This window comes from Chrysochloris asiatica, unplaced genomic scaffold (assembly GCF_000296735.1).
Source record: "Chrysochloris asiatica unplaced genomic scaffold, ChrAsi1.0 scaffold00175, whole genome shotgun sequence".
NCBI classification, from domain to species: Eukaryota; Metazoa; Chordata; class Mammalia; order Afrosoricida; family Chrysochloridae; genus Chrysochloris; species Chrysochloris asiatica.
Window position 1 is genome coordinate 5909195 of NW_006408693.1, and position 26110 is coordinate 5935304.

At 37.6% G+C, this 26110-nt stretch overlaps 1 protein-coding gene across 1 annotated transcript in view; it reads right to left on the reverse strand.

Moving 5' to 3' along the window:
* PTPRQ (protein tyrosine phosphatase, receptor type, Q) overlaps positions 1-26110 on the reverse strand; it is a 338184-nt gene that overhangs the window by 247549 nt on the left and 64525 nt on the right. The window contains exons 9-14 of the mRNA XM_006871836.1: positions 17797-17969; positions 5705-5885; positions 4235-4396; positions 3951-4130; positions 3273-3380; positions 2852-3133 (exon numbers count right to left, since the gene is read on the reverse strand). Of these exons, the coding sequence (XP_006871898.1) occupies positions 2852-3133; positions 3273-3380; positions 3951-4130; positions 4235-4396; positions 5705-5885; positions 17797-17969 (1086 nt within the window). The remainder of the gene's footprint in view (positions 1-2851; positions 3134-3272; positions 3381-3950; positions 4131-4234; positions 4397-5704; positions 5886-17796; positions 17970-26110) is intronic.

A 26110-nucleotide genomic window follows, 5' to 3' on the forward strand; every position in this document is an offset into this window, starting at 1 on the left:
TGACCCCATTCATCACCAATAAGGGGAAGTGAGGGAAAAACAGCAATGAAGCTGCAAGCTAAGCCCTACATCATTCAATAGACTCCTGTGAACCCGGGTGGAAACCTGGTTGGCCAGCAGTGTGGCAAGACCTGGGGACTCCTGAGTCCCGAGTCAGTGACATAGCCACAGTGGACTAGAGTGGAAAGTAAAGCACTCAGCTCATAAGAAGAGAGGTCATATGCATAAGAACACCCACACTTGCAGATAACACCCTCTTGACCTGGCTTCAATGACTAGATGATCTGAGCTCAATCAAAAGAAGAAAGAAGAGGAAAAAAAAGAGTAATCTGACACAATTTGATGAACTTGACCTTCATCTATGGATGCAATAGCTCAAAAGAGGATACAAATCTTAATAGCAAGGATCATTCCCACCCCCTCCATACACAGAGTAGACAGGGATGGGCAATTTGGACACTGGCTACACAAAGTGGGGGGGAGGGGATACAAAGGCAAGAAGTGACTGGCTTACAAGCTTTCAAGGGGGAACCTAGATCCAGAGGGCATGGAGGAAGGTAGAATCTCCACTGAGTAGTATACAATCTGTCTAGGAGGGGCTGCTGAAAGGAAATGCAGATAGGTGTCTTGTGATACTATAGTGAATAACTGTTATCAGGACTGATTTTGAAGGTTGGAAATGTAAAGGAAGACGTTTTGTAGCAAGGAGGGGAGTGATTAACTTTGCAGTCTAGGAGCGGAGGTCCCTGGGACCATCAAGGGAGAAGAGCGGAGGGCAGGACCCTACCCAGAGAAGCAGTGATGCCAGAGATGGAGACAGAGACGATGACGTGGAGAGATGGAGTGGCTGGTAACTTTAGACCCAGAGAAGGAGAGGGGCTGTGTGCTGACAACTGGGGGGGCAGGCTTGCAGGGTATACCCTTTGGTTGGTTGATGATGCATGGAAGGTTTGTAACCATAGCAGTGAAATGATATACAATAGGATGAATGTAAAACTAATGTTCTCCCACCATGTAAACTATCATATAATTCACAATAAAACATTTTTTTAAAAAAAAAGAAAAGAATATCATGCTTGGTACAGTAGATGGTCAGCAAAAAAGAGGAAGACCCCAAGGGAATGAATTGATACAGTGGCTGCAACAACGGGCTCAAACACAACAATTATGAAATGGTGTAAGACCAGACAGTATTTCATTCTGTGAGGTGCAGCCAAATCATCGTCACCTAACAACAACAAAATATTTCTTCAACATTGCTGTATATCCAGTTGTTGTTGTTAAGTGCCATCAAGTCAGTTCCAACTCATAGCCACCCTGTATAGGGTTTCCCAAGAGTAGCTGATGAGTTTGAATTGACAACATTATGGTTCCTACCAACTTTGTGGTCCAGTGCTTATCTTATAGCACCACCTAATTATATCCAGTGGTGGTGATGTACCATGGAGTTGATTTTGACTCATAGCGACCCTGTATAGGGTTTCCAAGGCTATTAATCTTTATGGGAGCAGAAAGCCTATTTCTCTTGCAAAACAGCTGGTTCAAAGAACTACTGACCTTGAGTTTAGCAGCCCGACTCATAACCCCTACACTATCCAGTAGAGCATGATATATTGTAAATATGGACTAACTATATGTTGAAAGGAGTCCTAGTGTGGTGCTGTGGGGTAATGCACTGGACCACAAAGTCAGTTTGAACCACAAGATCAGTTCAAATTCACCAGTGCCTCCTTGGAAACCCTTTGAGTCTTAACCGACTTGATGGGACTTGACAACATTTGTTGAAAAGATGAACCTCCCAGAGCCTTGGCTTTTTCATTAAAGACAATGGAGATCATAATATCTTGATGCTGTCTTTAATCTAAGAATGAAGTAACAGTTTATATGAAAACCAGTAGCAGAACCCATGGCACTTATTAGACTATTAAACAGTCTCAAGGGACAATTTGGTGGCATCTCATTGTATGAATTTCAATGCAGTCTGAAGATGACAAATTATTCCAAAAGTAAATGTTTTCTTAGAGTCCTAAATCCTCAAGGTTGGGGACAGAGCCTCATATACAGTATCTAGTTAAACCAGAGAAACTTGCTTATATTTGACCATTTATAATGTAAAGGATGGAAATTTCATATGCTTCAGTAAATATTTATTCTTTCTAGTAAAAGGATTAAAAAACAGCTTTGCATTTAGTTCTTAATTCTCAGAATTTATTATAGAATGTTTATTTATTGAGCATATTTAAACAACAACCTAAGGTCATCAAGCAAATGTGTTGCCTATTAGCTCACTTGTGCTGCCTTGCCCATTTGCTGCAGAAACACTAAAACAGAAGCAAGAGTCATTCTTTATTTCTATTATTTCCTCTAGATGGATATCCCTTCTTCCCTGGCCCCACAATTTCTATGATGTCCTCCTACTCACTCCACCTTCATTAAGGTTCAGTGATCCCTTCTCCATACGGCTTCCCCAGTGCTCCCCGTCTATGTGCACCCACTGTGCTCCTCTACCTATATACAAATCATTCGAGTATAAGCATCTGGTTTTAGGAGTGTGACTCTCTTTAACCTGGTTTGAAAGCAAGTATCTATTTAACCCTAAGTTTATAGGTACATTAAAGGAATCTTTGATTTCTCAAAGATTTGAAAAACTGCTGTGAAAAATGCACTGGTTTTTATTTTGGAGTCCCCCTTAAATGTAAATGAGACTTTAGATATTTTCAGAGTAAGTCTTTAACAGAAAAAGCAAATAAATGTCTGCATATTATGTAATGGAACAAGGCTTTTGATTATGTAATATATGAACCATATGACAATTGTCAGCTATGTTTACTACATTATTAAACAAACTTACCAGTCTCAGAAGTCCTTACAGAGAGTAAAGAAGATAACTGATGGCCATGACCAACTCTAGTATAGGACCTTACAGAAATGTTATAAAGGGTGTAGGGCTTTAAGTCCATTAAAACTATGTTTGTAGTCGTGGTGTTCTTTATAAATAAAGTATCTGTATTTGCATAGAGTACTTCATAAGCAATAATAATGCCATTGGGTTTCTCAGGTGGTAACCACTTCAACTTAATTTCACTTGCAGTAACATCAATTACTTCAATATCTTGAGGTGGTGATTCTGGTTCTGAGGGAAGAAAAGAAAAGTTTAAATACATACTTTTGATCATACTTGTATCAGACACTAGAGGCAGCCTGAGATAGATGGCAGTAAGCATGACACATTGTTTGCTTCTTTTTATTAAAACAGTACTTGATAGTCTTACCATCTTCTGGAGTTGTCACAAAGATGTCATTTTCATCAGACAAAGAACTTTCTCCAACATGAGTTGAAGCAGCCACTCTCATTTTATATCTTGTGTATTTCTTTAAGCCTATAAGTAAAACAAGCAATTTATTTTAAATCCTTAAAATAATATTCCTGGGTTAGTGCCCTTTAACATCAGGCTTTTGAAAATAATTGACTTAACAGCAATCTTCCCAAATTCTTTGGATCTTAGGTTCTTTCCATGTTGATAAGCGTTTAGCTCTCTCCTAAAAGATTGAGGCAATATTCTAAAACTGAAAATTAATATTTGGAACATTGTAGGGGTTTTGCTGATTTGACACAAGAACCATGTCAGCTGAATTACTTTAGTCGATGTTTGCATTCATCCATTCCAGGTCTTCAATACCGAGTTCTTTTGATGTACTAGGTGTATGATTTGCTTGGTTAAGTATATTCCTATGGAAATTGTGAGGATTTTGATTTCTTTGTGAAGAAACATAAGGAAAAACAAATGTAAACAGTTTTTATCTGCTGGCATATATTTTTCAAGCTATTCCTGGCAGCATAGCACAGCAAAATCTGAAATGACATTGCATGTGGTGTACAGTGTTAAAGCAATAGAGAGGTGCATATTTGTCATCAGAATAGAAATGTTAAGAACAAAACTTTGTTCTACCTGTTATGAGAAAGCTGTTATCTATAGTAGTCATCTGGAACGCTCTATTTGTATCCAGTTCCATTGCATAAATTGTATAATGAGTTATTTTTCCATTGGGATATTCTGGAGGATCCCAATACAGTAAAATAGATGAAGAACTAATATTTTGATAGTTTATAATTTGGATGGAGCTTGGCACTTAAAAAGAAGATTGAACAATTAATATGAAAAAGAAGAAAATGCATTACAATATGCATGTGTAATATTTTAAGGTAATTATTTGAAAGGAAATCCATTCTTACCTTGTTCACGTGTCCTAACATTGAGAATCGTTGGTGGTCCTTCTCCCATGATGGTGAAAGCAGATACACTAATCATGTGCTCAGTGAAAGGTACAAGTCTTCTGATAACGTAAGACAGCTGTTCCGCAGCAATGTCAGTGATATACTGATTCTTCATAGTAACTATTTGAAATCGGGAGATATAAGACGTTTGACTTTACATTCAAAATTATTTTTGCTCACACGGTGAAATTTTAAACCTGATGACACATTACTCACTAACTAGTCCATGTGCTCCTTTATCTGCCTCATGCCCCACACACAGACACCAGAAGCATATGCAAAATTCTGTGCTCATAATATAGTTTCACTGGCTCTTAACACTATTTTGGAATTCAAGAACATATATTTTGAGAAAATATAACTTTCTAAAGGATACCAGCTAGAAATTATTTCAGAAAAGACAGACTATGTATCTAATATCAAATGGAATTCTTAGAAAAGTTAAAACATGAGCGAAACAGAAATAACACTTCCATCTGAGCTCACAATTCAGCGTGTCTTCACTAAACGCAGTAATACTTTAAAGCAAGCCTGCTTGCACAACTGACACATACAAATAAACCAGTATTTCAAGAAACACTACACTTTTACTTTAATTAGAACTTGTACTGCTGAAGTATTTGTTAGAAACTGAGGCCAAACTTGAAGGATTCAAGAAAACATCTCTATGAGGAAGCCTGTTGCCAGTCGTCTTTGCATAAGAGAAAAAAATTGAATAAATGAAAAATAATATTTCAAATGTAACAGTTAGCAATTTCATCATAAATGGAATAACTTTTTATTTGATATGTGACAAATACCAAATCAGAAAAAAAGCTAATGAAATCAACTATTCTGCTCACTTAACATTTGAGAAAAAAACAAAGAGATAATATCAGTGTTGTCTTACAAAGTATTTTTAATTTTCTATATATGGCCATTCTCCTTTTAGAAACAATAAGATCTATTGACACTGAAAAGCAAGTGTGGACACTAATGACATCACCACATCAGTGGGGTCACCTCCACCTGTTTGTCACCCCACACACTAGAGTTGTAACTTTCTGACCTATTTACCTTTAGTGACATTTGAAAACCTATTTGTCAAAAGCTGCACAGAGCATGAGGCCTGTAAATGATTTGAAGATATGTTAATCCCTTCCCATCACACCTGCTTTGGCAACTGTAATAACTGATTGTCTATGCAGCTTGGCCAAAGACTCTAGGGTGCTACTTTTTCTAGGGGGAAGGTCAAATGGGTTAGGAGGGGCCAGCCGCTGCCTGTGTGGCATTCCCATTTGCTACTCAAGGTTATCCAACAGTTAAAAAAATCAGACTCCAACCAATGGACCATTAATAATTTTGTTGAACTCTAAGCAAAGGTTCATATGTGTGCGAGCAGTGCTGGTGGCTCAGAAGCACTTTATAGAAAACAAGAATTTTACCTACCAGCTGTTGAATACTGGTCTTGAGCTCTATTCCTCGCAGGAAAATTATTATATGGAAGGTTGTTATACACAAGTGAAGCAAATGAGTGCAGGTCAGAAGACATCTCTGCTGAACCCTCGAATAATCCTGTCATTGGCTCTACTATGTTCTCAGTTTCTGCAGTCATGGGGGCATTAATATACTGTAAAAATAGATATTTACAAATACTGCTGTGACAGTTATAGTATATTAATTAAATATTAAATAATAGAAGATTAACCCAAGAATTATTAGTTTAAACAAACTAGTGACTTTAAAAACCATACTCTTCAAAAAACAGATAATATTGTTTCTTTTACTATTGTATCCGGTATAATCCAAAACTGCATTTTCAAGCTACTGAAATCCTCATCATTATAACACATTGTGACAAGTCTTATATTTCAAGAGACCAATACTGTACTTGGAGAAAAAAAATTGCTGTATTTATTTCTGGCTTGGCTAGATTCTAACTGGCAAAATCAACCATCTTACTGTAAAATCTTCTAGACTAAAATATTTTACCTTCTCATGTCCAAAAAGGTAAGAGTTCTAGGCAAACTCTCTTATTAAAAGTGTGTTACTTCTCTTTGTACCACATTTGCACTTCAGGTGTGAGAAGTTAAGTGTGTGGGCTTGATGTACATCAATTGTAGTAGTTTTTCTGTCATTGAGTGAAGTTTTGCACATGATTAAAACTGTATAAAAATAGTTTTTCAAACAGGATTCATGACAGATCTATCCAAGGACCTGGACCTAAGGAATATTTGATCTGCAATTGTTCTTAGATCTAATAATGTACCTCATGCATGTCAAGTTCACCAAAATGGCAGAATTAGGTGAAACCATCAGTAGCAAATATGTGCAGTAGAAATTTTTATTGAATTAACAAGACACTGTTCTTCTTTCCTATCTCCTCTATAGCATAATTGACTGAAAAAGAGTAGGAAAAAGATGTTTGAGCTAAAAAGTAACCAATGCTTTTATGCAGAAAATGAATTACTGAAATAAGACCAAAATTAATCAAAAGTAGCGAAAACCAATGTGGCTTAAGAGTGTTAACAACCAAAGGCATTTGAGTGTTAACAACCAAAGGCAGAATCCATGTGTATGGATTCTGATTAGGACAAACACATGAAGGTGAACCTTGGAGATAATCAGGAAAATCTGAATATAATGTGAGTTATTAGATACAAAGAAAACATTAGCAATTTTGTTATGTTGGAGTAATGTGATTATCAAATGAATTAAAATGCCCTTATGTTTCTAGAACTCCATACTAAAGCATGACGGAATTCTGATGGCACGGTGCCTAAAGCACTGGACTGCTAGCCAAAAGGTCAGCAGTTCTAACCTACCAGCTGTTCCACAGGAGAAAGATGTGACAGTCAGCTTCCATACAAATTTCAACTGTGAAAATCTTGTAGGACAGTTCTTGTCTATCACTGTGAGCTAGAATCAACTTGAAGACAGTGGGTTCAGTTGTGGGTTAGGCATGTAGGAGTGAAAATAACATGATGTCTGAAATTTAATTTAAAATTTTTCTCCAGAGAAAACAGCAACATGAGGCAGATACATAAGAGTGGCAGTACACTTGCTTATAAGCGCCAATGAGTTGGTTCCGACTCAGAGCAGCCCTGTAGAGGGTTTCCAAGGAGGACCTGGTGGGTTTCAACTGTAGACCTTGTGGTTTGCAGTCCCGTGTGGATCCTACAGCGCCACACCAGGAGCCCTGGCAGAACACTAGTAGTGTTTGGATCTGGATGGAGAGTATATGAAGATTCATTATATTCTTTTCTAGACTTTTGTGGCTGCATGATATTAGAAAGAAAGAAAATGTTGTCAAATGCCACTTCTCTCCCTTTTTTCAATATCTCTCCAAGTTTTGTTTCAAAACTAATTTCCTGAAACCTCTTTTTAAAAATGTTATTCCATTCCTTTTAAATCCCATACCTTTGTATACTCATAATAATAATTTATAGTAGTTTAAAAAATTTTTATAAGTGCACCCATCTTTGACTTATCTTGGTACCCGTATTTGAGTTGTCTTCATACATAGGGTCAAATCATGTTTTATATCTAACACTAAAGATCTCAGTATTTTGAAATAAAATAGTAAACATTCAGGAAATAAGTTCTAGTGATGTTCAGGTAGTTCAACAATCCATAAAGGTTTGTTGATGTTGTTAAATGTTTTGGAGTCAGTTCTGACTCATAGTGTCCCTGTCTAGGATTTCTGAGGCTGTACATCTTTGCAGGAGCCTAAAGAAAACCTTTTCTTTCTCCCATGGATAGGCTGGTGGGTTCAAACAACCGGCCTTGTGGCTCACAGTCCAGTGCTTATCCTATAAGGTAGGTCATTTAAACATTAGCTTTACTGAGAGATACAAGAATGGAATTTTGTTGTTGCTGTTAAGTGCCATCAAGTCAGTTCTGACCCATAGTGACCCTGAATAGGGTTTCCAAGGAGTGCCTGGTAATATGAACTACTGACCTTGCAGTTCAAACCACATTGCAATACAGTGCATTACTCCACAGCACCACAATAGAATTCAAGAAAATTTCCAGTTATCCAATGAAATTTGCATAATAAAATTATCTAAATCTTGGTAAGCTAGAAAAGTTATAGTGAAAAGAAGGGAGAGATCTGTAAGATCTACTCTAGAAAGCTTTGTGATTAAAAAACAAAAACTTCTGTGTAGGGAGCCCTATGTGGGACAAGTTAAAGGTCTTCCATCTTCCAACAACCACTTCAGTTCTGCCTCCACAGGGAAATCAAGGGGGCATGAATCACAAACACATAATTCAGAGATGCTCTGGTATTCCAGCCGATACTTTATGCCTGAACAACACAGCTGTTCCCACTATCAATCAGTCACCCTCTGAGGATCTACTATGTACAAAGTCTACTGAAAGTAAAATGAGGAAGTATGAAGAATATCCCTATGAACTACATTGGTTGCATTAAATCTCTAGATATTTTCTACCCCATGTCAGATAAACTATTGAGAAGCCACAGCATTCCATCCATTGACTAAGCTAGGCCTCTCTGTTGGAAAACTGTCATTTCAACCTATAAATTGATCTGAATCCTTTTGACTCTCTAAATTGCTCATAAATTCTGGTAGTGACTGGAAAGATTCTCTGCAAGTGGATGGTGATTCCCATCTCAGTTTCATAGCAACCCACAATGTTACTAATTATTACCAAGTTGCACCATGATGTAACTATTTCTTTATCTCTTTAAAAAGGTATTAGATATTAGGTTTTCCAAAGGACTAAAAAGAAATAATTTTAGAAGCAAACATGTTGAGAAAGAGTTAGAAGTTAGAAGGGGCAGAAAGAAACTGTAGTGGAAATTTAGGAAACGGAAAGAGAACAAAGGTTCATGTAACTTCTAAAAGTTTTGGACTTATGATAGTTCCCAGCACCATTATTGACATTCTAGAATGGATAATTTTCTGTTGTGGGGAACTACTCTGCATATTGTGGGATATTTAGCAGTGCCTCTGTCCTCTACCCAGTAGAAATTAGCAGCATCCTTCTAGTCCTGACAACTATAAATGTCTCCAGAGATTGCCAAATGTTCATTGTTGTTGTTGTTGTTAAGTGTCATCGAGTTGATTCCGACTCATAGTGACTCTGCATAGGGTTCCGAAAGGAGGGGCTGGTGAGCTTGAACTGCTGACCTTGCAGTTCAAACCAAATTTGTAGTCCAGCACATTGATCCACAGTGCCACACCAGGATTCAAAAATGTCCATTAGGAGTAAAAGTTTATCCCAGTTTAGAACCATTTTGTGCTCTGTTGGATAAGTAATGAACTACTAACTAAAAGGTTGGCAGTTCAAACCCACCAGCCACTCCCTTGAATCCCTATATAGGGTCTCTATGAATCACAACTGATTCAAAACAAGAAGAAGGAATATCATAATTTATTAACATGAAATACCTTTTTTATTAAGAAGTTCTGGTAGCACAGTGGTTACTAATAGGGCTGCAAACTGCAAGGTCAGCAGTTCGAAACTACCAGCTGTTCCATGGGAGAAAGATAAGGCTTTCTGCTCCTGTAAAGATTTACAGCCTCGGAAACCCTGTACAGGGTCGCTATGAGTCGGAACCAATGCCATAGCACATAACAACAATAACAACAACCTCCCCAGGAGTCCTTGAACTCTGTATGTGAAAAGTTTAGAACTCTTGAGCATTACATTACTGATATACATGAATAAGCTTCATTTTCCACATTTTAATGTTTATTATATATAATGCATGTTTTTTTTAAATCTATCAATTTATACTCAATATTGGATTAATAAATAGTTTGACTTATTTATAAGGAATGTTCTCTCTCATCAGTGATACAGTGATTTACTTCATGTCTCTTCTAAATATGGTCTTTGTTGCTGTTTCTGTTATGTGCCGTGGAGTCGGTTCCGACTCACAGCGACCCTGTACAGGGTTTCCGAGGCTGTAAATCTTTACGGGAGCAGAAAAGCCTCATCTTTCTCTCGCGGACCAGCTGGTAGTTTCGAACTGCTGACCTTCCGGTTCGCAGCCCAATTCGTAACCACTACGCTACCAGAGCTCTTTGTAGTTCACACCAAAAACTATTTGGAACCCTACAGATTGGCTTTATTCCTTCTTTTCCTGATAAATATAGGTAAAAGAAGGTGGAGAAGATGCTATGATTCCATTTGAGTGAATGTTGGCAGGGTTAAGCATAAAAACTTGGACAGCTAATGATGGAATTGGTCAGTTTTGCCATTCTGCTGCATTTGAAATGAGCCATCTCAGAAGGGGTAATTTCACTACCAAGAAGAAAGAAGAGACAGGCATTAAGTGTGTTCTTTGGACTATAAGATCCCTGATTGTTGAACCTTCTCAACCCAGAAGACAGAGTTGTGACACCAGAGAAGTAGCAAACAAGTGGCAGGAGCAGAAGCAAGAGCCAGGGCAGGGGTCAGAGCAGTGATCTTCCCAGCCCACAGATGAGTAAAGCTAAGTCCCTTCACGCAGGAGGTGCCCTTGTGCAGTTGGGTAATTCCAGGCACTTAACCTGGGAGCTAGGTTTACCAAAGATAGATAGAGCAATTCTTATAAATAAGTCAAACTTTCTATTAATCAAAGTCAGTAGACCCTTAGTGAGTCTAAAGCATGTGGAAATCATTGGACCATGTCATTAATATCACATGCATGTAAAATTTTGATAAAGATAATTCAGAAATGACTGCAACAGTTCATTGACAGGGAACTGTCAGAGGTTTAAGCTGGATTCAGATGAAGATCTGAAACAAAAAATAGCATTGTTGACGTCAGATGGATCTTGGATGAAAACAGAGAATACCAGAAAGATGTATATATTTACTTTATTGACTGCTGCAAAGGCTTTTGAGTGTGTGGACATGACAAGCTATGGAAAACATTGTGGAGAGTGGGTATTCCAGAAGATTTAATTGTGCTGGTAAGGAACCTGTAAGTAGACCAAGAGGTAGTTGTTTGAACAGAACAAGACTTTGAATGATTTAATATCAGGAGGTATGGACCAGGGCTGGATTCTTTCACCACACTTACTCAATCTGTATGCTAAGTAAATAATCCAAGAAACTGGATTATAGGAAGAAGAATATGGTATCAAGATTGGAGGTAGACTTATTAACAACCAAAATATGCAGATGATAAAACCTTGCTTGCTGAAAACAAAGAGGACTTAAAATACTTATGGATAAAGATCAAAGCCCACAGCCTTCGATATGGATTTCAACTTAATGTAAAGAAATTTAAAATCTTTGAAAAAATTCAAGTTTTCAAAGACTTCATTTTGCATAGATCCACAATCAACACTCAAAGAAGTAGCAGTCAAGAAACAAAATGACACAATACATTAAGCAAATCTGTTGCACAAGACTTCTTTAAAGTGTTCAAGAGCAAAGATGTCAGTTTGAGGACTGATGTGTGCCTGACTTAATCCCTGGCATTTTCAATAGCCTTGTATGCACATGAAAGTTGGACAATGAATAAGGAAGACCATAGAAGCATTGATGCATTTGAGTGATAGTATTGGAGAAGAATATTAAAAGTACCATAGATTGCCAGAAGAACAGATAAATCTGTGTTGGAGGAGTATAGTCAGAATGCTCCTTAGAAGCCAGATGGCCAGACTTTGCCTGTCATACTTCAAACAGATTATCAGGATGGACAAGTATCTGGAGAAGGACAGCATGCTTGGTAAAGTGGAGGGTCAGTGAAAAAGAGGGAGACATCCAACAAGTTGAGTTGGCACAGTGGCAGCAGTAATGGGCTCATAGGTAGCAGCAATTGTGGGTATAGCACAGGACTGGGCAATGTTATGTTCTGTTGTGGGATCACTACGGGTCAGAACCAACTAGACAGCACCTATCAACAACAGGTTTGCCAACTCATGGAGCTAGAGCTGATTCCCTCGCGCTGAGGTTTATGACAGAGTGCTTTTGGGGCTTTTATAAGCAGTGTTGAAAGTGCTTTGTAACATTGCTGGAGCTGGTCAAAAGCCAGACCAAGGGGCTGAGGACCAGAGAGAGGTCTACCTGTGGGCATGGCAGAGAACAGACTGCCTGACCAAATAACTATTTTGAGACTTTCTGATCCTGAAGTACACTTTAGGTACATTCACACAATTGTGAATAGAGTCTGTGACTTCTATGTGACCAATAAAGAGTTAAAGAGTGCTGTGGGAGGGGCAGTTGGTATCAGAATGGGTAAGGAAGATTGCAGGGTAGAGGTATGTTTGATCTTAGAGTGAAATAAATTTGTCTTGGGTTAATGTTGAGTTTGGGGTAAATGTTGAGTTTGATTCTCCTTCTCCCTTGATATTTAAGGAGTTCAGATTCTGTTACCCACACCCAGTTTATATACCACAGAGTATGATTTAGACTAACTGTTATCAAGTAGTGGTACAAAAAAAAAGTTTGCAATTATTATGTAGTTGTTGTTATGAAGTGCCGTCAAGTCAGTTCCAACTCATAGGGACCCTGTGTAGGGTTTCCGAGGAACAGCTGTTGAGTTGGAACCACAGTGCCAACTACATCAGTATGTAGTTGCATGTCTCTTAATAGATACTGATTCATTCTACACATTACTTGGCATGATCCCGTAAGGCATGATTCTGCTTCTGCCCCTTATGCTCAACAAAGCCTATGGCAAAGCACTCCCAGATCACTTTTGGGTTCTGTTGTCAGTCTACCTCCATAACTCTAGCCGAGCCCTTAGTTGGCTTCCTCCCATGTTCCCAGTGACAAACCTAAGGAATATGTTGGATGAAAAGATGTGTCTATAAGAATATTAGAAGTTTATGACACTAGACAGCAGATGGAGTGTTTTAGGGGAAAACAACCCACTTTTCTAACAGAACAAACAGGCACAAGAAAAGATCCAGGTGTGAGCAGTTCATACAAAGATTACTTTAGGGCTTTTCAGACTTCAGTCTCAGTAGAATGAGGTTCTCCAAGAAAAATTTTTTAAATTATTATTCTTTGGTTGCATTAATAGAAATACATATTTACACCAAGGGAGAATATTGTTGTATTGTTATTAAGTGCCTTTGAATCGGTTCTGTCTCAGCAACCTTGGGTAGTATTGCTGAGAAGCAGATGATGGGTTTGAACCACTGACCTTGCAGTTAGCAATCTTGTGCTTAGTCTATAGGGTCACATGAAGATTACAGGGAGAAAACAGTTCTGCTTAATTTTACTCTGTTCTAATTACATATGGAATATTGTGTTCAGCTGAATAAGAGGATCGTGGTCAAACTGAAAAATATACATAGAAGTATATTATATCAATAATATAAAGGACCTGGAAGCCTTAACTAATAAGTAATTGAGGATGCCAAACCTTAAGGAAAGCTGGGCCATTGTCCAAATGATACACAGAAGTTAAATAGTTGTGCATTATTACCTCAAGAATTAACCTTTTAAATGATAGTATCAAATACAGTGCTAAGTACTTTTACCTAAATTATTTAATTTCATTATAGCCCCAAAAGATAGTTATTATTCGCTCCATTGTACAGTAAGGACAGGTGAATTATCTATCAAAATTCACAAAAACTAGTAATAGTGAAGATAAAATTGGAACATGTTTTTCTGTTTCCAAATCTCATGTTCTTATCTGGACTGTGACTCTATAGGGGAGAGATGGGACAAATTGAGACATGTCAGATATAATGTTAGGAAAGAATATTGAAAGTACCATGGACATTCAGGAGAACAAATAAATCTATTTTGGAAGAAGTGCAGTCAGAATGCTCCTTAGAAGGACAGTGAGACTCTGTTGCTCACATTTTGTACATATTATCAGAAGGGACCAGTGTCTGGAGACAGACATTATGCTTGGTGAAGTAGAGGATCAGTGAAAATGAGGGAAACTTCCAACAAGATGGGCTAGCACACTGACAACAACGACAAAGTCAAACATAACAACCAATGTGTGGAGGGTGCTGGACTGGGCTGTGTTTCACTTCATTTTGCATATGATCACTATAAATCAGAACTGACAGGATGGCATCTTACAACAACAAACCTGTTACTTGTTTCTTGGTTTCAAGTCAGCCTTTCTTTTGTCCCACTCCTTGAAACACTGAAACTATTAATTGCCTAAACAGATTACCTTCCTGATTTGCCTGTGAAGTCCTTCATTTCCCCAATGAAGATGAGGCTATCTATCATCTACTCTTCCCCCTAATTTCACTTTATCCTTCCTGTCTGAAACCAGGTCCAGTTAGATCAAGGAAAAATTTTGTTTAGTTTTATAGCAGAACATAAATTTAGATGTGATGAGCCTTAAAAAACACTCCAACAAATGGTTGAATTACAAAAGATCAGAATTGAAAGCAAATCTAGTCTTCTAAATACTCATCGAAATCAGTGATTGAAATTGTGAGATTATGAAAAGAGTATTATAAAAATAAAATGTCTGAAACAGTACTCTCTGGAATACAGAAAGAGTTAGAATAGTAAAATGCTAGCTAGCATTTTTAAGCAATACCGAAATATTGCAAAGTCATAGTATCTGAAAGCAAAGGAAATATTAAGGAGTGACTAGTATATTGTGTCAAAATCTGGAATGTAATGTAGCAGAACAATGGATTTGAGTAAATATAAATAAAGACAATGAGGATGGCTAAAAATATATAATTACTGTATTAGCATGTAGGAATTCAATGGTGACTTCTGACAAGATTTCAGACATCCTTGAAATTGGGAGTAAAGGGTACTCTTTGCAACGTTTAGTGTGAATGGACGAAGAATCCTTATCCTAAAGGATGTAAAAAAATTCAAGAAAAGGTAATATATAAATGCATTAAGCTAGATGCTTCATGTTAGCTCATTACTCTCCACTTCTAAAGGGTATATAAACTTCATTATAAAATGATGGAATCCCTGAATAGCAGAAATGTTATTAAAGGTTAAGTGCTCCATTACAAGCTGAAAGGTTGATGGTTGAACCCACACAGAGGTGGTAATCTGCTTCCAAACAACCACAGCCTCAGCACACATAAGGCTGCCCTATTGCCTTAGAGGATTATTATCAATAGAAGCAAACATATTACCAAAGGATTCAGGTCCTCTTATAGCCACTAGGTTCGAATCTACCAGCTGCTCTGTTGGAGAAAAATGAGGACTTCTGTTCCTATAAAGATTTACAACCTCGGAAATTCTATACAGATTCATTATGAGTAGGAACCAACTCCAAGTCATACAACCATCAACCAACAACAACAATAATAAAAATGAGAGGACCAAATTTCCAAAAGTCGGTTTATTAAAGGCCATTGAACCAGAACACGACAGAGCCATTTTTGAAGCCAGGTTCATTTGAATTTTGGACCTCTCCTATCTTCTGTTTTCCCACATCATCTCCCTAAAAGATGAAACCATATCCTAGTCTCAGGGGTAAACAGAAGTATTAACAATCAACCTGATCTGATTAAAAATGGATAAAGCAGCAGCAGCAATGAGCTCAAATGTAACAACCATTGTGAGGAAGGCACAAGACTGAGCAATGGTTCATTATATTGTGCATATAGTCACTAGGAATCAAAACCGACTTGATGGCACCTAACAACAACAACGAGAAAAGATACCATCATAGAGACACATATATAACTATAATGTCTCCTTTAATTGTTAAGAATAAATAAATTAGTATTGAGTGCCCACTAGGTAGAATGGTCCAACACTATGATTGACATTTACAACAGTTTACAAATATTTAGTGTAACATTGTAAAAGCTTTATCCCCATTGGTTCACTAAATCCTCATTATCAACTCTTTACTATAGCTACTATTAAAACTCCCACCTTACAAATAGGAAATAGAGTTTAAGAGAGATCAGGATAAATTTCCCAGGGTGATACAATCAGCAATGGTAGAATGGATCTTTAGCCCAAGCATTCTGTCTCTTCTGTGTTCTGCTGAGAAGTCTAGTAAATTACCAAGTTAGAATTTAAACACAGATTTATGTGGCTCCAAAGTTCATACTCTTTCTACTATGTTACAAGGAATGAAGATAAACAGAAGCAAATCACAAGGAAGTGTTTCTAAAACCATTCAGTTTAAAGAGGAAAACTGGTGTGGCTAGCCATTCAATAGGCATCTCTAGCTAGTATCTTTTTTTGGGCTAGGAGACATGTCCATTTAAGATCTTCTCAGTAGGAGTAAAGAGTTAAGCTTTTGTCCTTTGCCTGAATTCTAGACTTGACTATCAGAAACAGCATAACTCAGGATCTTTTCCAAAACGGAAAGGAGTCAACATAGGAATACAATTTAACCAGAGCTGGAGGTGGTGAACAACTTGAGTTAAAATCTGTGTGGCCAAAGTGCATTGAACACATGGAAAGGCCAACCTGCAAGTAGATGCTACAGATAGAAGAAGGCCAGTACTAAAAATAGAATGGGCAGTCTATACTGAGGGCGGAGAATAAAAACTGAACCAGAAGCAGTAACATCTCTGATCCTAAACAGTAGAAGTCAGTTGCTGAATAACCATCAGGTAGTGTCCCCAGGACCCAGTAATTGTTGCACTGGTCCTAGATATGTGTACTCTTCTTTTGTTCCAGAGAAGAGCTCATATTTGGGTATGACTACTTGTAGCGTAGTGGTTACGAATCAGGCTGTGAACCTTACGTTCTGCAGTTCGAAACTACCAGCTTTTCCACAGGAGAAAGATGAGGCTTTCTGCTCCCGTAAAGATTTACAGCCTTGTCGGAACCAACTCCACGGCACATAACCACCACCACCACCACACTAGAGACTAAGAAGGTCCTCACAAACTGCCTGCTGCATGTCCTAATAGTAACAAGGATTAAAAAAAAAAAAAAAAAGATTTCCAGTATCAATAGAAGCAAACACATTGCCAAAGGATTCAGGTCCTCTTATGCTAAATCTATGAAATGGCTTAACTCTTATTTAGTTGTGTGATTTATTTAATCAAATGTAGTTTGTTTGTTTGTTTCATGAGGCAGCTCTGAAAAACTTAGCTTCCCCAAACCAAATAGGACATAATCATTTACAGCAGCAGCTACTAAAATCACTGCGCTTTTCATTAGTAACTGTTTCCAAATTTCAAGCACAGCCTTAGAAAGTGTATTTAAATCATAACAGGGTTTCCAAACAATTCATTAACTAAATTACCATAATAATATTCACTAACTGTGGAACCTTTAGTTCTACTTAATTGCTCAATTAACATTTTTCATATGCTGAGAAAGAATAATAGCACTTAACTAATAATATGTGTCCTAGAGTGAAATATGATCTAGTTATATTAGTAACACCACGGCCCCAATCTACTTCACTTTGGACTATGAGTGGGAGAAAGATACAGTAGTTTGCTTCATCAGGATTTACAGCCTTGGAAACTCTATGGGGTAACGTATAGGGCCACTATGATTCTGTACCCACTTGATGGCAGGGAGTTTTAAACTATGAAGCTTGGCAAACATTTTGTGCTTTACTCCTGGAAAAGCTTCTAAGTTATCAATGCCAGAACCATGCAGAAAGAGCTCCCCAAGACATGAAATGAAAGTAAAAGTACCTCATCTATTCCCGTGAGCAAAGTATTCTCTAAAATGACTCCTGTCTCTAAAACCAGTACTTTCACTCGGTATTGGTTAATGATTCCATTTGGTTGTCGCGGTTTCTTCCAAGTAATCCTTATTTGTGTGGCTTCTACTTCTGCAAGTTGTAAATCAAATATCACACCTGGAACTAAAAAAAAAAAAAAAAAATGTATAAGAGGAAGTTAAAATATATTTTCAAATTATAAAAATTTCCTAAATTCTTAGCTTATGATTTAAGGTATGTAAACCATTATATTAAAAGTTGATAAAAATAATTTTCTAACATATTAAAATTAATATGGTATGTTGTTATTGTTAAGTGTCATCAAGTCGATTCCAGCCCATAGCGACCCTGTATAGGGTTTCCAAGGAGCAGCTGGTGAGCTTGAACCACTGACCTTGCAGTTCAAACAACTTTGCAGTCTGATGCATTAGCCCACAGCACCACAGACATTTAATATCAATTTATATACATTTTGTTCAAAAAGTTCAACAAGGAATGGAAAAACATGGGATAATATCCTCAAATCAGAATGTCCCAATGTGGTACCAATGTTTTTGTTCAGAAAAATTAACTAATAAAATTACTTCACAGGAAAGCTACCTATTTTTGAATGATCAATTGCCAGTTGAAACCTTAAAAATGTCATATAAATTATAGCAACACATCAAACAAAAATATCCAAAAGACCCTGAAATGCAGCTAATAAATTCAATAGACCATCTTTATTAGATTTATAAATAAAATTACTTGAAGAAAATTATTGAATTTGGTCAGCTGCCTTTCAAATTAATCATTCTTTTTGATAGTGTCATGGAGTCAGCTCTGACTCATAGCAATCCTGTATAGGGTTTGTGAGGAGTGACTGGTGGGTTTGAACCATAAGCTTTGTGATTATCCTACAGTGCCACACCAGGACTCCCAAATTAACCATGCGTTTCAAAATTTCAGGTGCACTCTTTGAAGCAAAAAAGAAAAATAGAGATAAACTAGCTGTCAGTTTAAGATAAAGCACTGAGTACTTAAAACAGTTTCTAGTCATAAAGCCACCAAGTCTGGATTCTAGAAAATTGCCCAGTATCACAGGAATAGTGGACAAGAATAAGCAATTCCTGAGTTTTTCTCCACTTCAAAAAAAAAAAAAAAATTGTTTGTGTGATAAAGCTAATTAATTTATTTACCACCAATCTTCAGTTTCTTCACTTTTAAAATGCATATAATAATATTAATCCAACACAACATAAATGTAATGTGAAAAGTTAACAGTTTAGGCAATTTACACAAGGTAGGTTTAAGGAAGAATAAAGAATGCGGCATAAAAATATTGTCTTATGATCACAGGGACCTAAGTACTAATTTTGGTAAATGGAGATATATTTTTTGGCTTTCATTATGTTTATTCAACAATAAACAGAAAATATAAGGGTAAGTCAAGACATATTGCTACAAAATCCTAGAAAATTTTACAAAACAAAAATACAAACTTGTGAAGCTATTGTTTCTCAACATAGCCTCCATCTTGATCTATACACTTCTCTTGCTTTTTAAAGACTTTTTATTGAAAAATTGGATGAAGGTTTACAGTGTAAATCATCAGTTTTATGTTCAACAATTTGCACACTTTTTTTTTCATCTCATTAATTGCAATCCCCTCAATATAGTTATCACTTATCCCATTTCCTCCTTCTTTCCTTCTTTCCCCTCTGCACTTTGCACTGGGATAAAGTCTGCCTTTTTGACCTTTCGATTGTTCTAAGTATTCTTGTATCCCCCAGGAATGTTATTTTCCCCCTAATAGATCAATCTAATGTTTGACTGAAGATTGAGCCACCAGGGTGAATTCAATTAGGGACCTGAAGGGTGAATAAGGGCAGTAGTATCAAGGATTCCACTAGTCTCTAACCAACAGTCACCAGGTTTTTTTCTCAGGATTTTGATAAATTAAGATTTTTGACAGTTTTAGGAGTACTGATGTGGTGCTGTGGGATAATGCACTAAATTGCAAGGTGGGTTTGAACTGCAAGGTCGGCGGTTGAAATTCACCAGCCACCCCTTGGGAAACCTATACAGGGTCGTTATGAGTCAGAACGGACTCAACAACAATAGCATTATTGGTTAAAACAGATATACACTGCATTGTTGGGTACCATACAATTAGTTCTGACTCATAGCCACCCAATGCACAGCAGAACAAAACATTGCCAGACGTTGAACAATCCTCTCAATTGTTATGCTTGAGCATAACAATTGTGGCTGACTTTGTGTCAATCCAACTTGTTATGGGTCTTCCTCTTTTTCACTGACCCTCCACTTATCCAAGTATTATGTCCAGGGATTGGTCCCTCCTGACAATATGTCCAAAGTACAACAGATGAAGTCTCACCATTCTTCTTTCTAAGGAGCATTCTGGCTGTACTTCTTCCAAAACAGATTTGTTTGTTCTTCTGGCATTCCATGGTACTTTCAATATTCTTCACTAACATAATAATTCAAATGGTGAATTACAGACTTCCTTATTCATTTTCCAAGTTTCACATGCATATGAAGTGATATAAAATACTGTTTTGGATCGGGTGCACCTTAGGTCACAAATTGACTTCTTTGCTCTTCAACACTTTGTTGTTGTGGTGGTTGTTGTCAGGTGCCATCGAGTCAGAACTGTCTCATAGTGACCCCATGCATAGCAGAACGAAACAATTTCCGATCCTGGGCCAACCTCACCACTGCTGCCACACTTGACACCATCAATGATGCCACTTGGATGATCCATCTCGTTGGGGGTCTTCCTCTTTTTCTCTGACCCTCCATCTTACCCAGCATGACATCCTTCTCCAGTGACTGTTCTCTCCGGACAATGTTTCCAAAGTATGAGAGACGGAGCTTAGCCATCCTGGCCTCCAAGGAGCACTCTGGCTGCACTTCTTCCAAAACAGATCTATTGGTTCTTTTGGCAGTCCATGGCACCTTTAGTATTCTCCTCCAACACCACAACTCAAAGGCATCAATTCTTCTATGATCTTCCTTATTCATTGTCCAGCTTTTGCATCCATCTCTGCTCTTCAAGACTTTAAAAAGTTCCTGTGCGGCAGATTTGCCTAATGCAATATGTCATCTGATCTCTTGACTATTGCTTTCCTGAGTGTTGATAGTTGATCCAAGAAGAATGAAGTCCTTGACTACTTCAATCTTTTCTCAGTTGATAAGAATGTTGTTTATAGGTCCAGTGGTGAGGATTTTTGTTTTCCTGACGTTGAGATGCAACCCATACCGAAGGCTGTGCTCTTTGATCTTCATCAGTAAATGTTTCAAGTCCTCTTCACTTTCAGCAAGCAAGGTTGTATCATCTGCATATTGCAGGTTGTTAATGAGTCTTCCTCCAATCCTGACGCCATGTCTTTCTTCATAGAACCCAGCTTCTCGTATTGTTTGCTCAGCATACAGGTTGAATAAGTATGGTGAAAGAATACAACCCTGTCTCACACCTTTCCCAATTCTAAAACATTCAGTGTTCCCATGCTCTGTTCGAACAACTGCTTCTTGGTCCAGGTACAGATTTTTCAGAAGCACAATTAAGTGTTCTGGAATACTCATACTTCTCAGCGTTTCCATAGCTTGTTATGATCCATACAATTGACAGCCTTTGCGTAGTCAATAAAGCACAGGTAAACATCTTTCTGATATTCTCTGCTTTCAGCCAACATCCATCGGACATCAGCAATGATATCTCTGGTTCCACGGCCTCTCTGGAAGTTCTCTGTCAATGTATGATTGTAGCCGTTTCTGTATTACCTTTAGCAAAACTTTACTCTCTTGAGATATCAAAGAGATTGTCTGATGATTTCCACATTCCATTGGGTCACCTCTCTTTGGAATGGGCACAAATATGGATTTCTTCCAATCAGTCGGCCAGATAGTTGTCTTCCAAATTTCTTGGCAGAGATGAGTGAGTTATTCTTGTGCTGCCTCACTTTCTTGAAAGATTTCAATTTTTATTCCATTAATTCCTGGTGCCTTGTTCTTTGCCAATTCCTTCAATGCACTTTGGACTTCCTCCCTGAGTATCATTGGCTCTTGTTCATATGGTACCTCTTGAAATGGTTGAACATTAACCATTTCCTTTTGATACAATGATTCAGTGTATTCCTTCCATCTTCTCTTGATCCATTCTGCATCATTCAATAATTTGCCCAGAGAATCTTTCAATAATGCCAAGTTGAGGCTTGAATTTTTTCTTCAGTTCCCCCAGCTTTAGAAATGCTGACCGTGTTCTTCCCTTTTGGTTTTCTAGTTCCAAATCTTTGCATATTTTATTATAGTACCTGGTTTTATCTTCTTGAGCTGATCTTTGAAATTTTCTATTCAGGTCTTGGACCTCTTCAATTCTTCAACACTTTAAAGAGGTCTTTTTCTACAGATTTGTCTATAGATTATGACATTTGATTGTTTGCATTAATTGTGATCAAAGCAAAATGAAGTCTTTGACAACTTCAGTCTTTTCTCCATATACCTTGATGTTATTCATTGCTTCAGTTATGAGAATTTTTGTTTTTTCTTTACATTGAAGTGCAACCATTCATACTGAAGACTGTAGTCTTTCTCTTATAAGTATTCAAGTCTTCTTTGCATTCAGCAAGCAAGGTATTGTCATCTGCATATCACAGGTTGTTATGAGTCTTTCTCCAATTCTCAAGCCACATTCTTCTTCATATAATGCAACTTCTTGGATTATTCTTCAGCATACAGATTGAACAAATATGGTTATAAGTATAACCCTGGTACACACCTTTCCTGATAAAAACCATTCAATATCCTCTTGTTCTGTTCAAAGACTGCCTCTTGGTCTATGTACAGCTTCATCATGAACACAATGAAGTGTTCTGGAAGGTCCATTCTCCGCAGTGTTATCTATAGCACATTATGGTCCACGTGGTAAAACGCCTTTGCATAGTCAATAAAGTAAACTTAAATATCTTTCTGGTCTTCTCTGTTTTCAGCCAAGATCCATCTGACATCAGCAATGGTATCTCTCATTCTGCATCCTATTCTGAACCTGGCTTGAATCTCTGGCAGCTCCCTGTCGATGTACTGGTGCATGTATTTTTGAATTATCTTGGCAAAATTTTACTTGCATATGATATTAATGATATTGTTTGATGATTTCTGTATTCTATAGGATCACTTTCTTTAAAATGAGCACAAATATGAATATCTTCAAATCATTTGGCCAGATGGCTGTCTTCCATATATCTGGACATAGAGAAGTGAGCATTGCTTTGCTGAAATATCTCAATTTGCATTCCTTTGATTTGTTATTGTTCTTGTTAAGTGCCATCAAGTGGGTCCGATTCATAGGGTTTATAGGGTTTCCGAGGAGCAGTGGTGAGATTGAACTGCTGACCTTGTGGTTCAAATGGGCTTTGCAGTCCAGTGCATTAACCCACAGTGCCACATTAGGACTCTACACACGATTCCTAGAGCCTTGTTTATTGCCAATGACTTTGGTGTTATTTGGACTACTTCCTTCATTACCACTGGCTTTTGTCATATGCTACCTCTTGAAATGTCTGAACATCAACCATTTCTTTTTAGTACAGTAATTGTATATTCCTTCCATATATACAATGTTTCCTATGTCGTTCAACATTTTGCCAAAACAATCCAATATTGCAATGCAAGGCTTAAAATTTTTCTTCAGAGCTTTCAGCTTGGGAAATGTTGAGTGTACTCTTCCCTTTTAGTTTTCTAACTCCAGGTCTTTGCACATTTCATTATAATACTTGACCTTGTCTTCTCAAGTGGTCCTTTAAAATTTTCTATTCAGCTTTTATTTCATCACTCCTTCCCATAGAAAAACCTTACCTTTTCTATGCTCAAGCAAGTTTCAGTGTCTTCTGACATCCACTTTGATATTTTCTTTCCTTCCTATCTTTTTAATAACATTTTGCTGTCTTCATATGATGATCTTAATGTCATTCCACAACTCTTCGGACTTTAGTCATTAGTGTCTAATGCCTAAAATCTGTTCTTGAGATGGTCTCTAAAATCAGGTGGGATATACCCAAGGTCATATTTTGGCTCTCATGGACTAGTTTTAATTTTCTTCAGCTTCAGTCTTAACGTGCATAAAAGGAATTGGTGTCCTGTTCCACAGTTGGCCCTGGCCTAGTTTTGGCTGATGATAATGATCTTCTCCATCTTTTCCTACAGATTGAGTCTATTTGATTCTTGTGCATTCATTCTAGGAAGGTCCATTGTAGGTTTCCTGAGGTTGTAAATCTTAACTGAATCAGAAAACCTCATATTTTTCCTATGAAGTAGCTAGTAAATTCAAACAGCTGACCATGCAGTTCATGCACAACTTGTAACCCACAATGCTATCAGAATTCTTCTGTTAACATGGTGACTTTGTGCCGTGGAGTCAGTTCCGACTCATAGCAACTCTATACAGGGTTTCAGAGGCTGTAAATCTTTATGGGAACAGAAAGCTTCATCTTTCTCCCGTGTAACAGCTGGCAGTTTCGAACTGCTGACCTTGCGGTTCACGGCCCGATTCATAACCACTACACTACCAGAGATCCTTTAATATAGCTCCTGTTAATATGTTGTTGTTGTGTGCCATCGAGTCGGTTCCGACCCATAGAGACCCTGTATAGGGTTTCCGAGGGTGTAAATCTTTACGGGAGTAGAAAGCCTCATCTTTCCCCCGCGGAGCAGCTGGTAGTTTCGAACCACTGACCTTAAGGTTTGCAGCCCGATTCGTAACCACTACGCTACCAGAGCTCCTTGTCATTAAGTGCCCGTGAGTGGATTGCAACTCATAGTGAGCCTACGTACAACAGAACGAAAGACCACCCAGTTCTGCTCCATCCTCACAATTGCTGCTATGTATGAGCCCATTGTTGTTGCCACTGTGTCAAGTCATCTCATTGGGGTTCTCCCTCTTTTACAATGTCCCTCCCCTTTATGAAGCATTATGTCCTTCTCCAAGGACTGGTCCTTCCTGATAACCTGTCCGAAGTATGAGATACAAAGTCTAGCCATCCTGACTTCTAAGGAGCATTCTGGTTGTACTCCTTCTAACACAGATTTGTTTATTCTTCTGGCAGTCCAATCTTTAATATTCTTCTCTAATATCATAATGCAAATACACCAATTCTTCTACAGTCTTCCTTATTCGTTGTCCAACTTTTACATGCATGTGAGACTATTGAAAATACCATGGCTTGTATCAGACCTTTCATAAGTGTTGATGGTGCATCTTTGAAATCTTTGATGTCAATTTTTTCTCCATTTCCTTAGAAACCTTATACAGGGTCGCTATGGGTAGGAATTGACTTGATGGCACTTAACAACAACAACAATCATGATGTTACGTATTTTTCCATTTGTCAGGATTTTGCTTTCTTTACATTGAGGTTCAATCCATACCTAAAGCTGTGGTCTTTGATCATCATCAGTAAACATTTTAAGTCCTCTTTGCTTTCAGCAAGCAATGTTGCATCATCTGCATACCAAAGGTTGCTAATGAACCTTCCTCCATTTCTGAGGCCACATTCTTCTTCATATAATCCAGTTTCTCAGTATACAGTTGTATTTGTATAGTTGTTGTTGTTGTTAAGTGCAGTCATAGGTTCTGATGCATAGTGACCCTGTATAGAGTTTCTGAGGAGCTGTTGGTGAGTTTGAGCCAGTGACTCTGAGGTTCAAACCAACCTTGGTGTCTAGTGCTTATCCTACAGCACCATATAAGGACTCCATTAGGTATATTATAGGATAACAACATTTACCCAGTAAAGAAGAAAAAAATGTATACTGCCTTATTTTCTTAGACAAATATAAAGTAGTGGCAGAAATATCCTTTAATTTATAACATTTTTTTCAATATAGCAGTTAATATTGCTCCATACTTAGATTGTCTAAAATTTCAATCTAGGTAAAGATTAAATGTTTCTCTGTTGTTATTGTTAAGTGCTGTCCAGTTGGTTTCAACTCATAATGATCCTGTATAGAGTTTCTGAGGAGCAACTGGTGAGTTTGAACCACTGACCTTGTGGTACAAACCGACCTTGCAGTCCAGTGCCTTAACTTACAGTGCCACACTATCACCCAAAAATGTACCATAAACTTGTATGAGAATAATTACTATAAACCTAGTTTTGTTTTGTTTGTTTGTTTTTTCCTATGAAAGAAGATAAAGCTTAGCTGATAAAGAAAATTGAATAGACAACATTGTATCTTATCTTTAGAAAAATAATATGGTTACAGCACAAATTCTTATGTGGAAACTA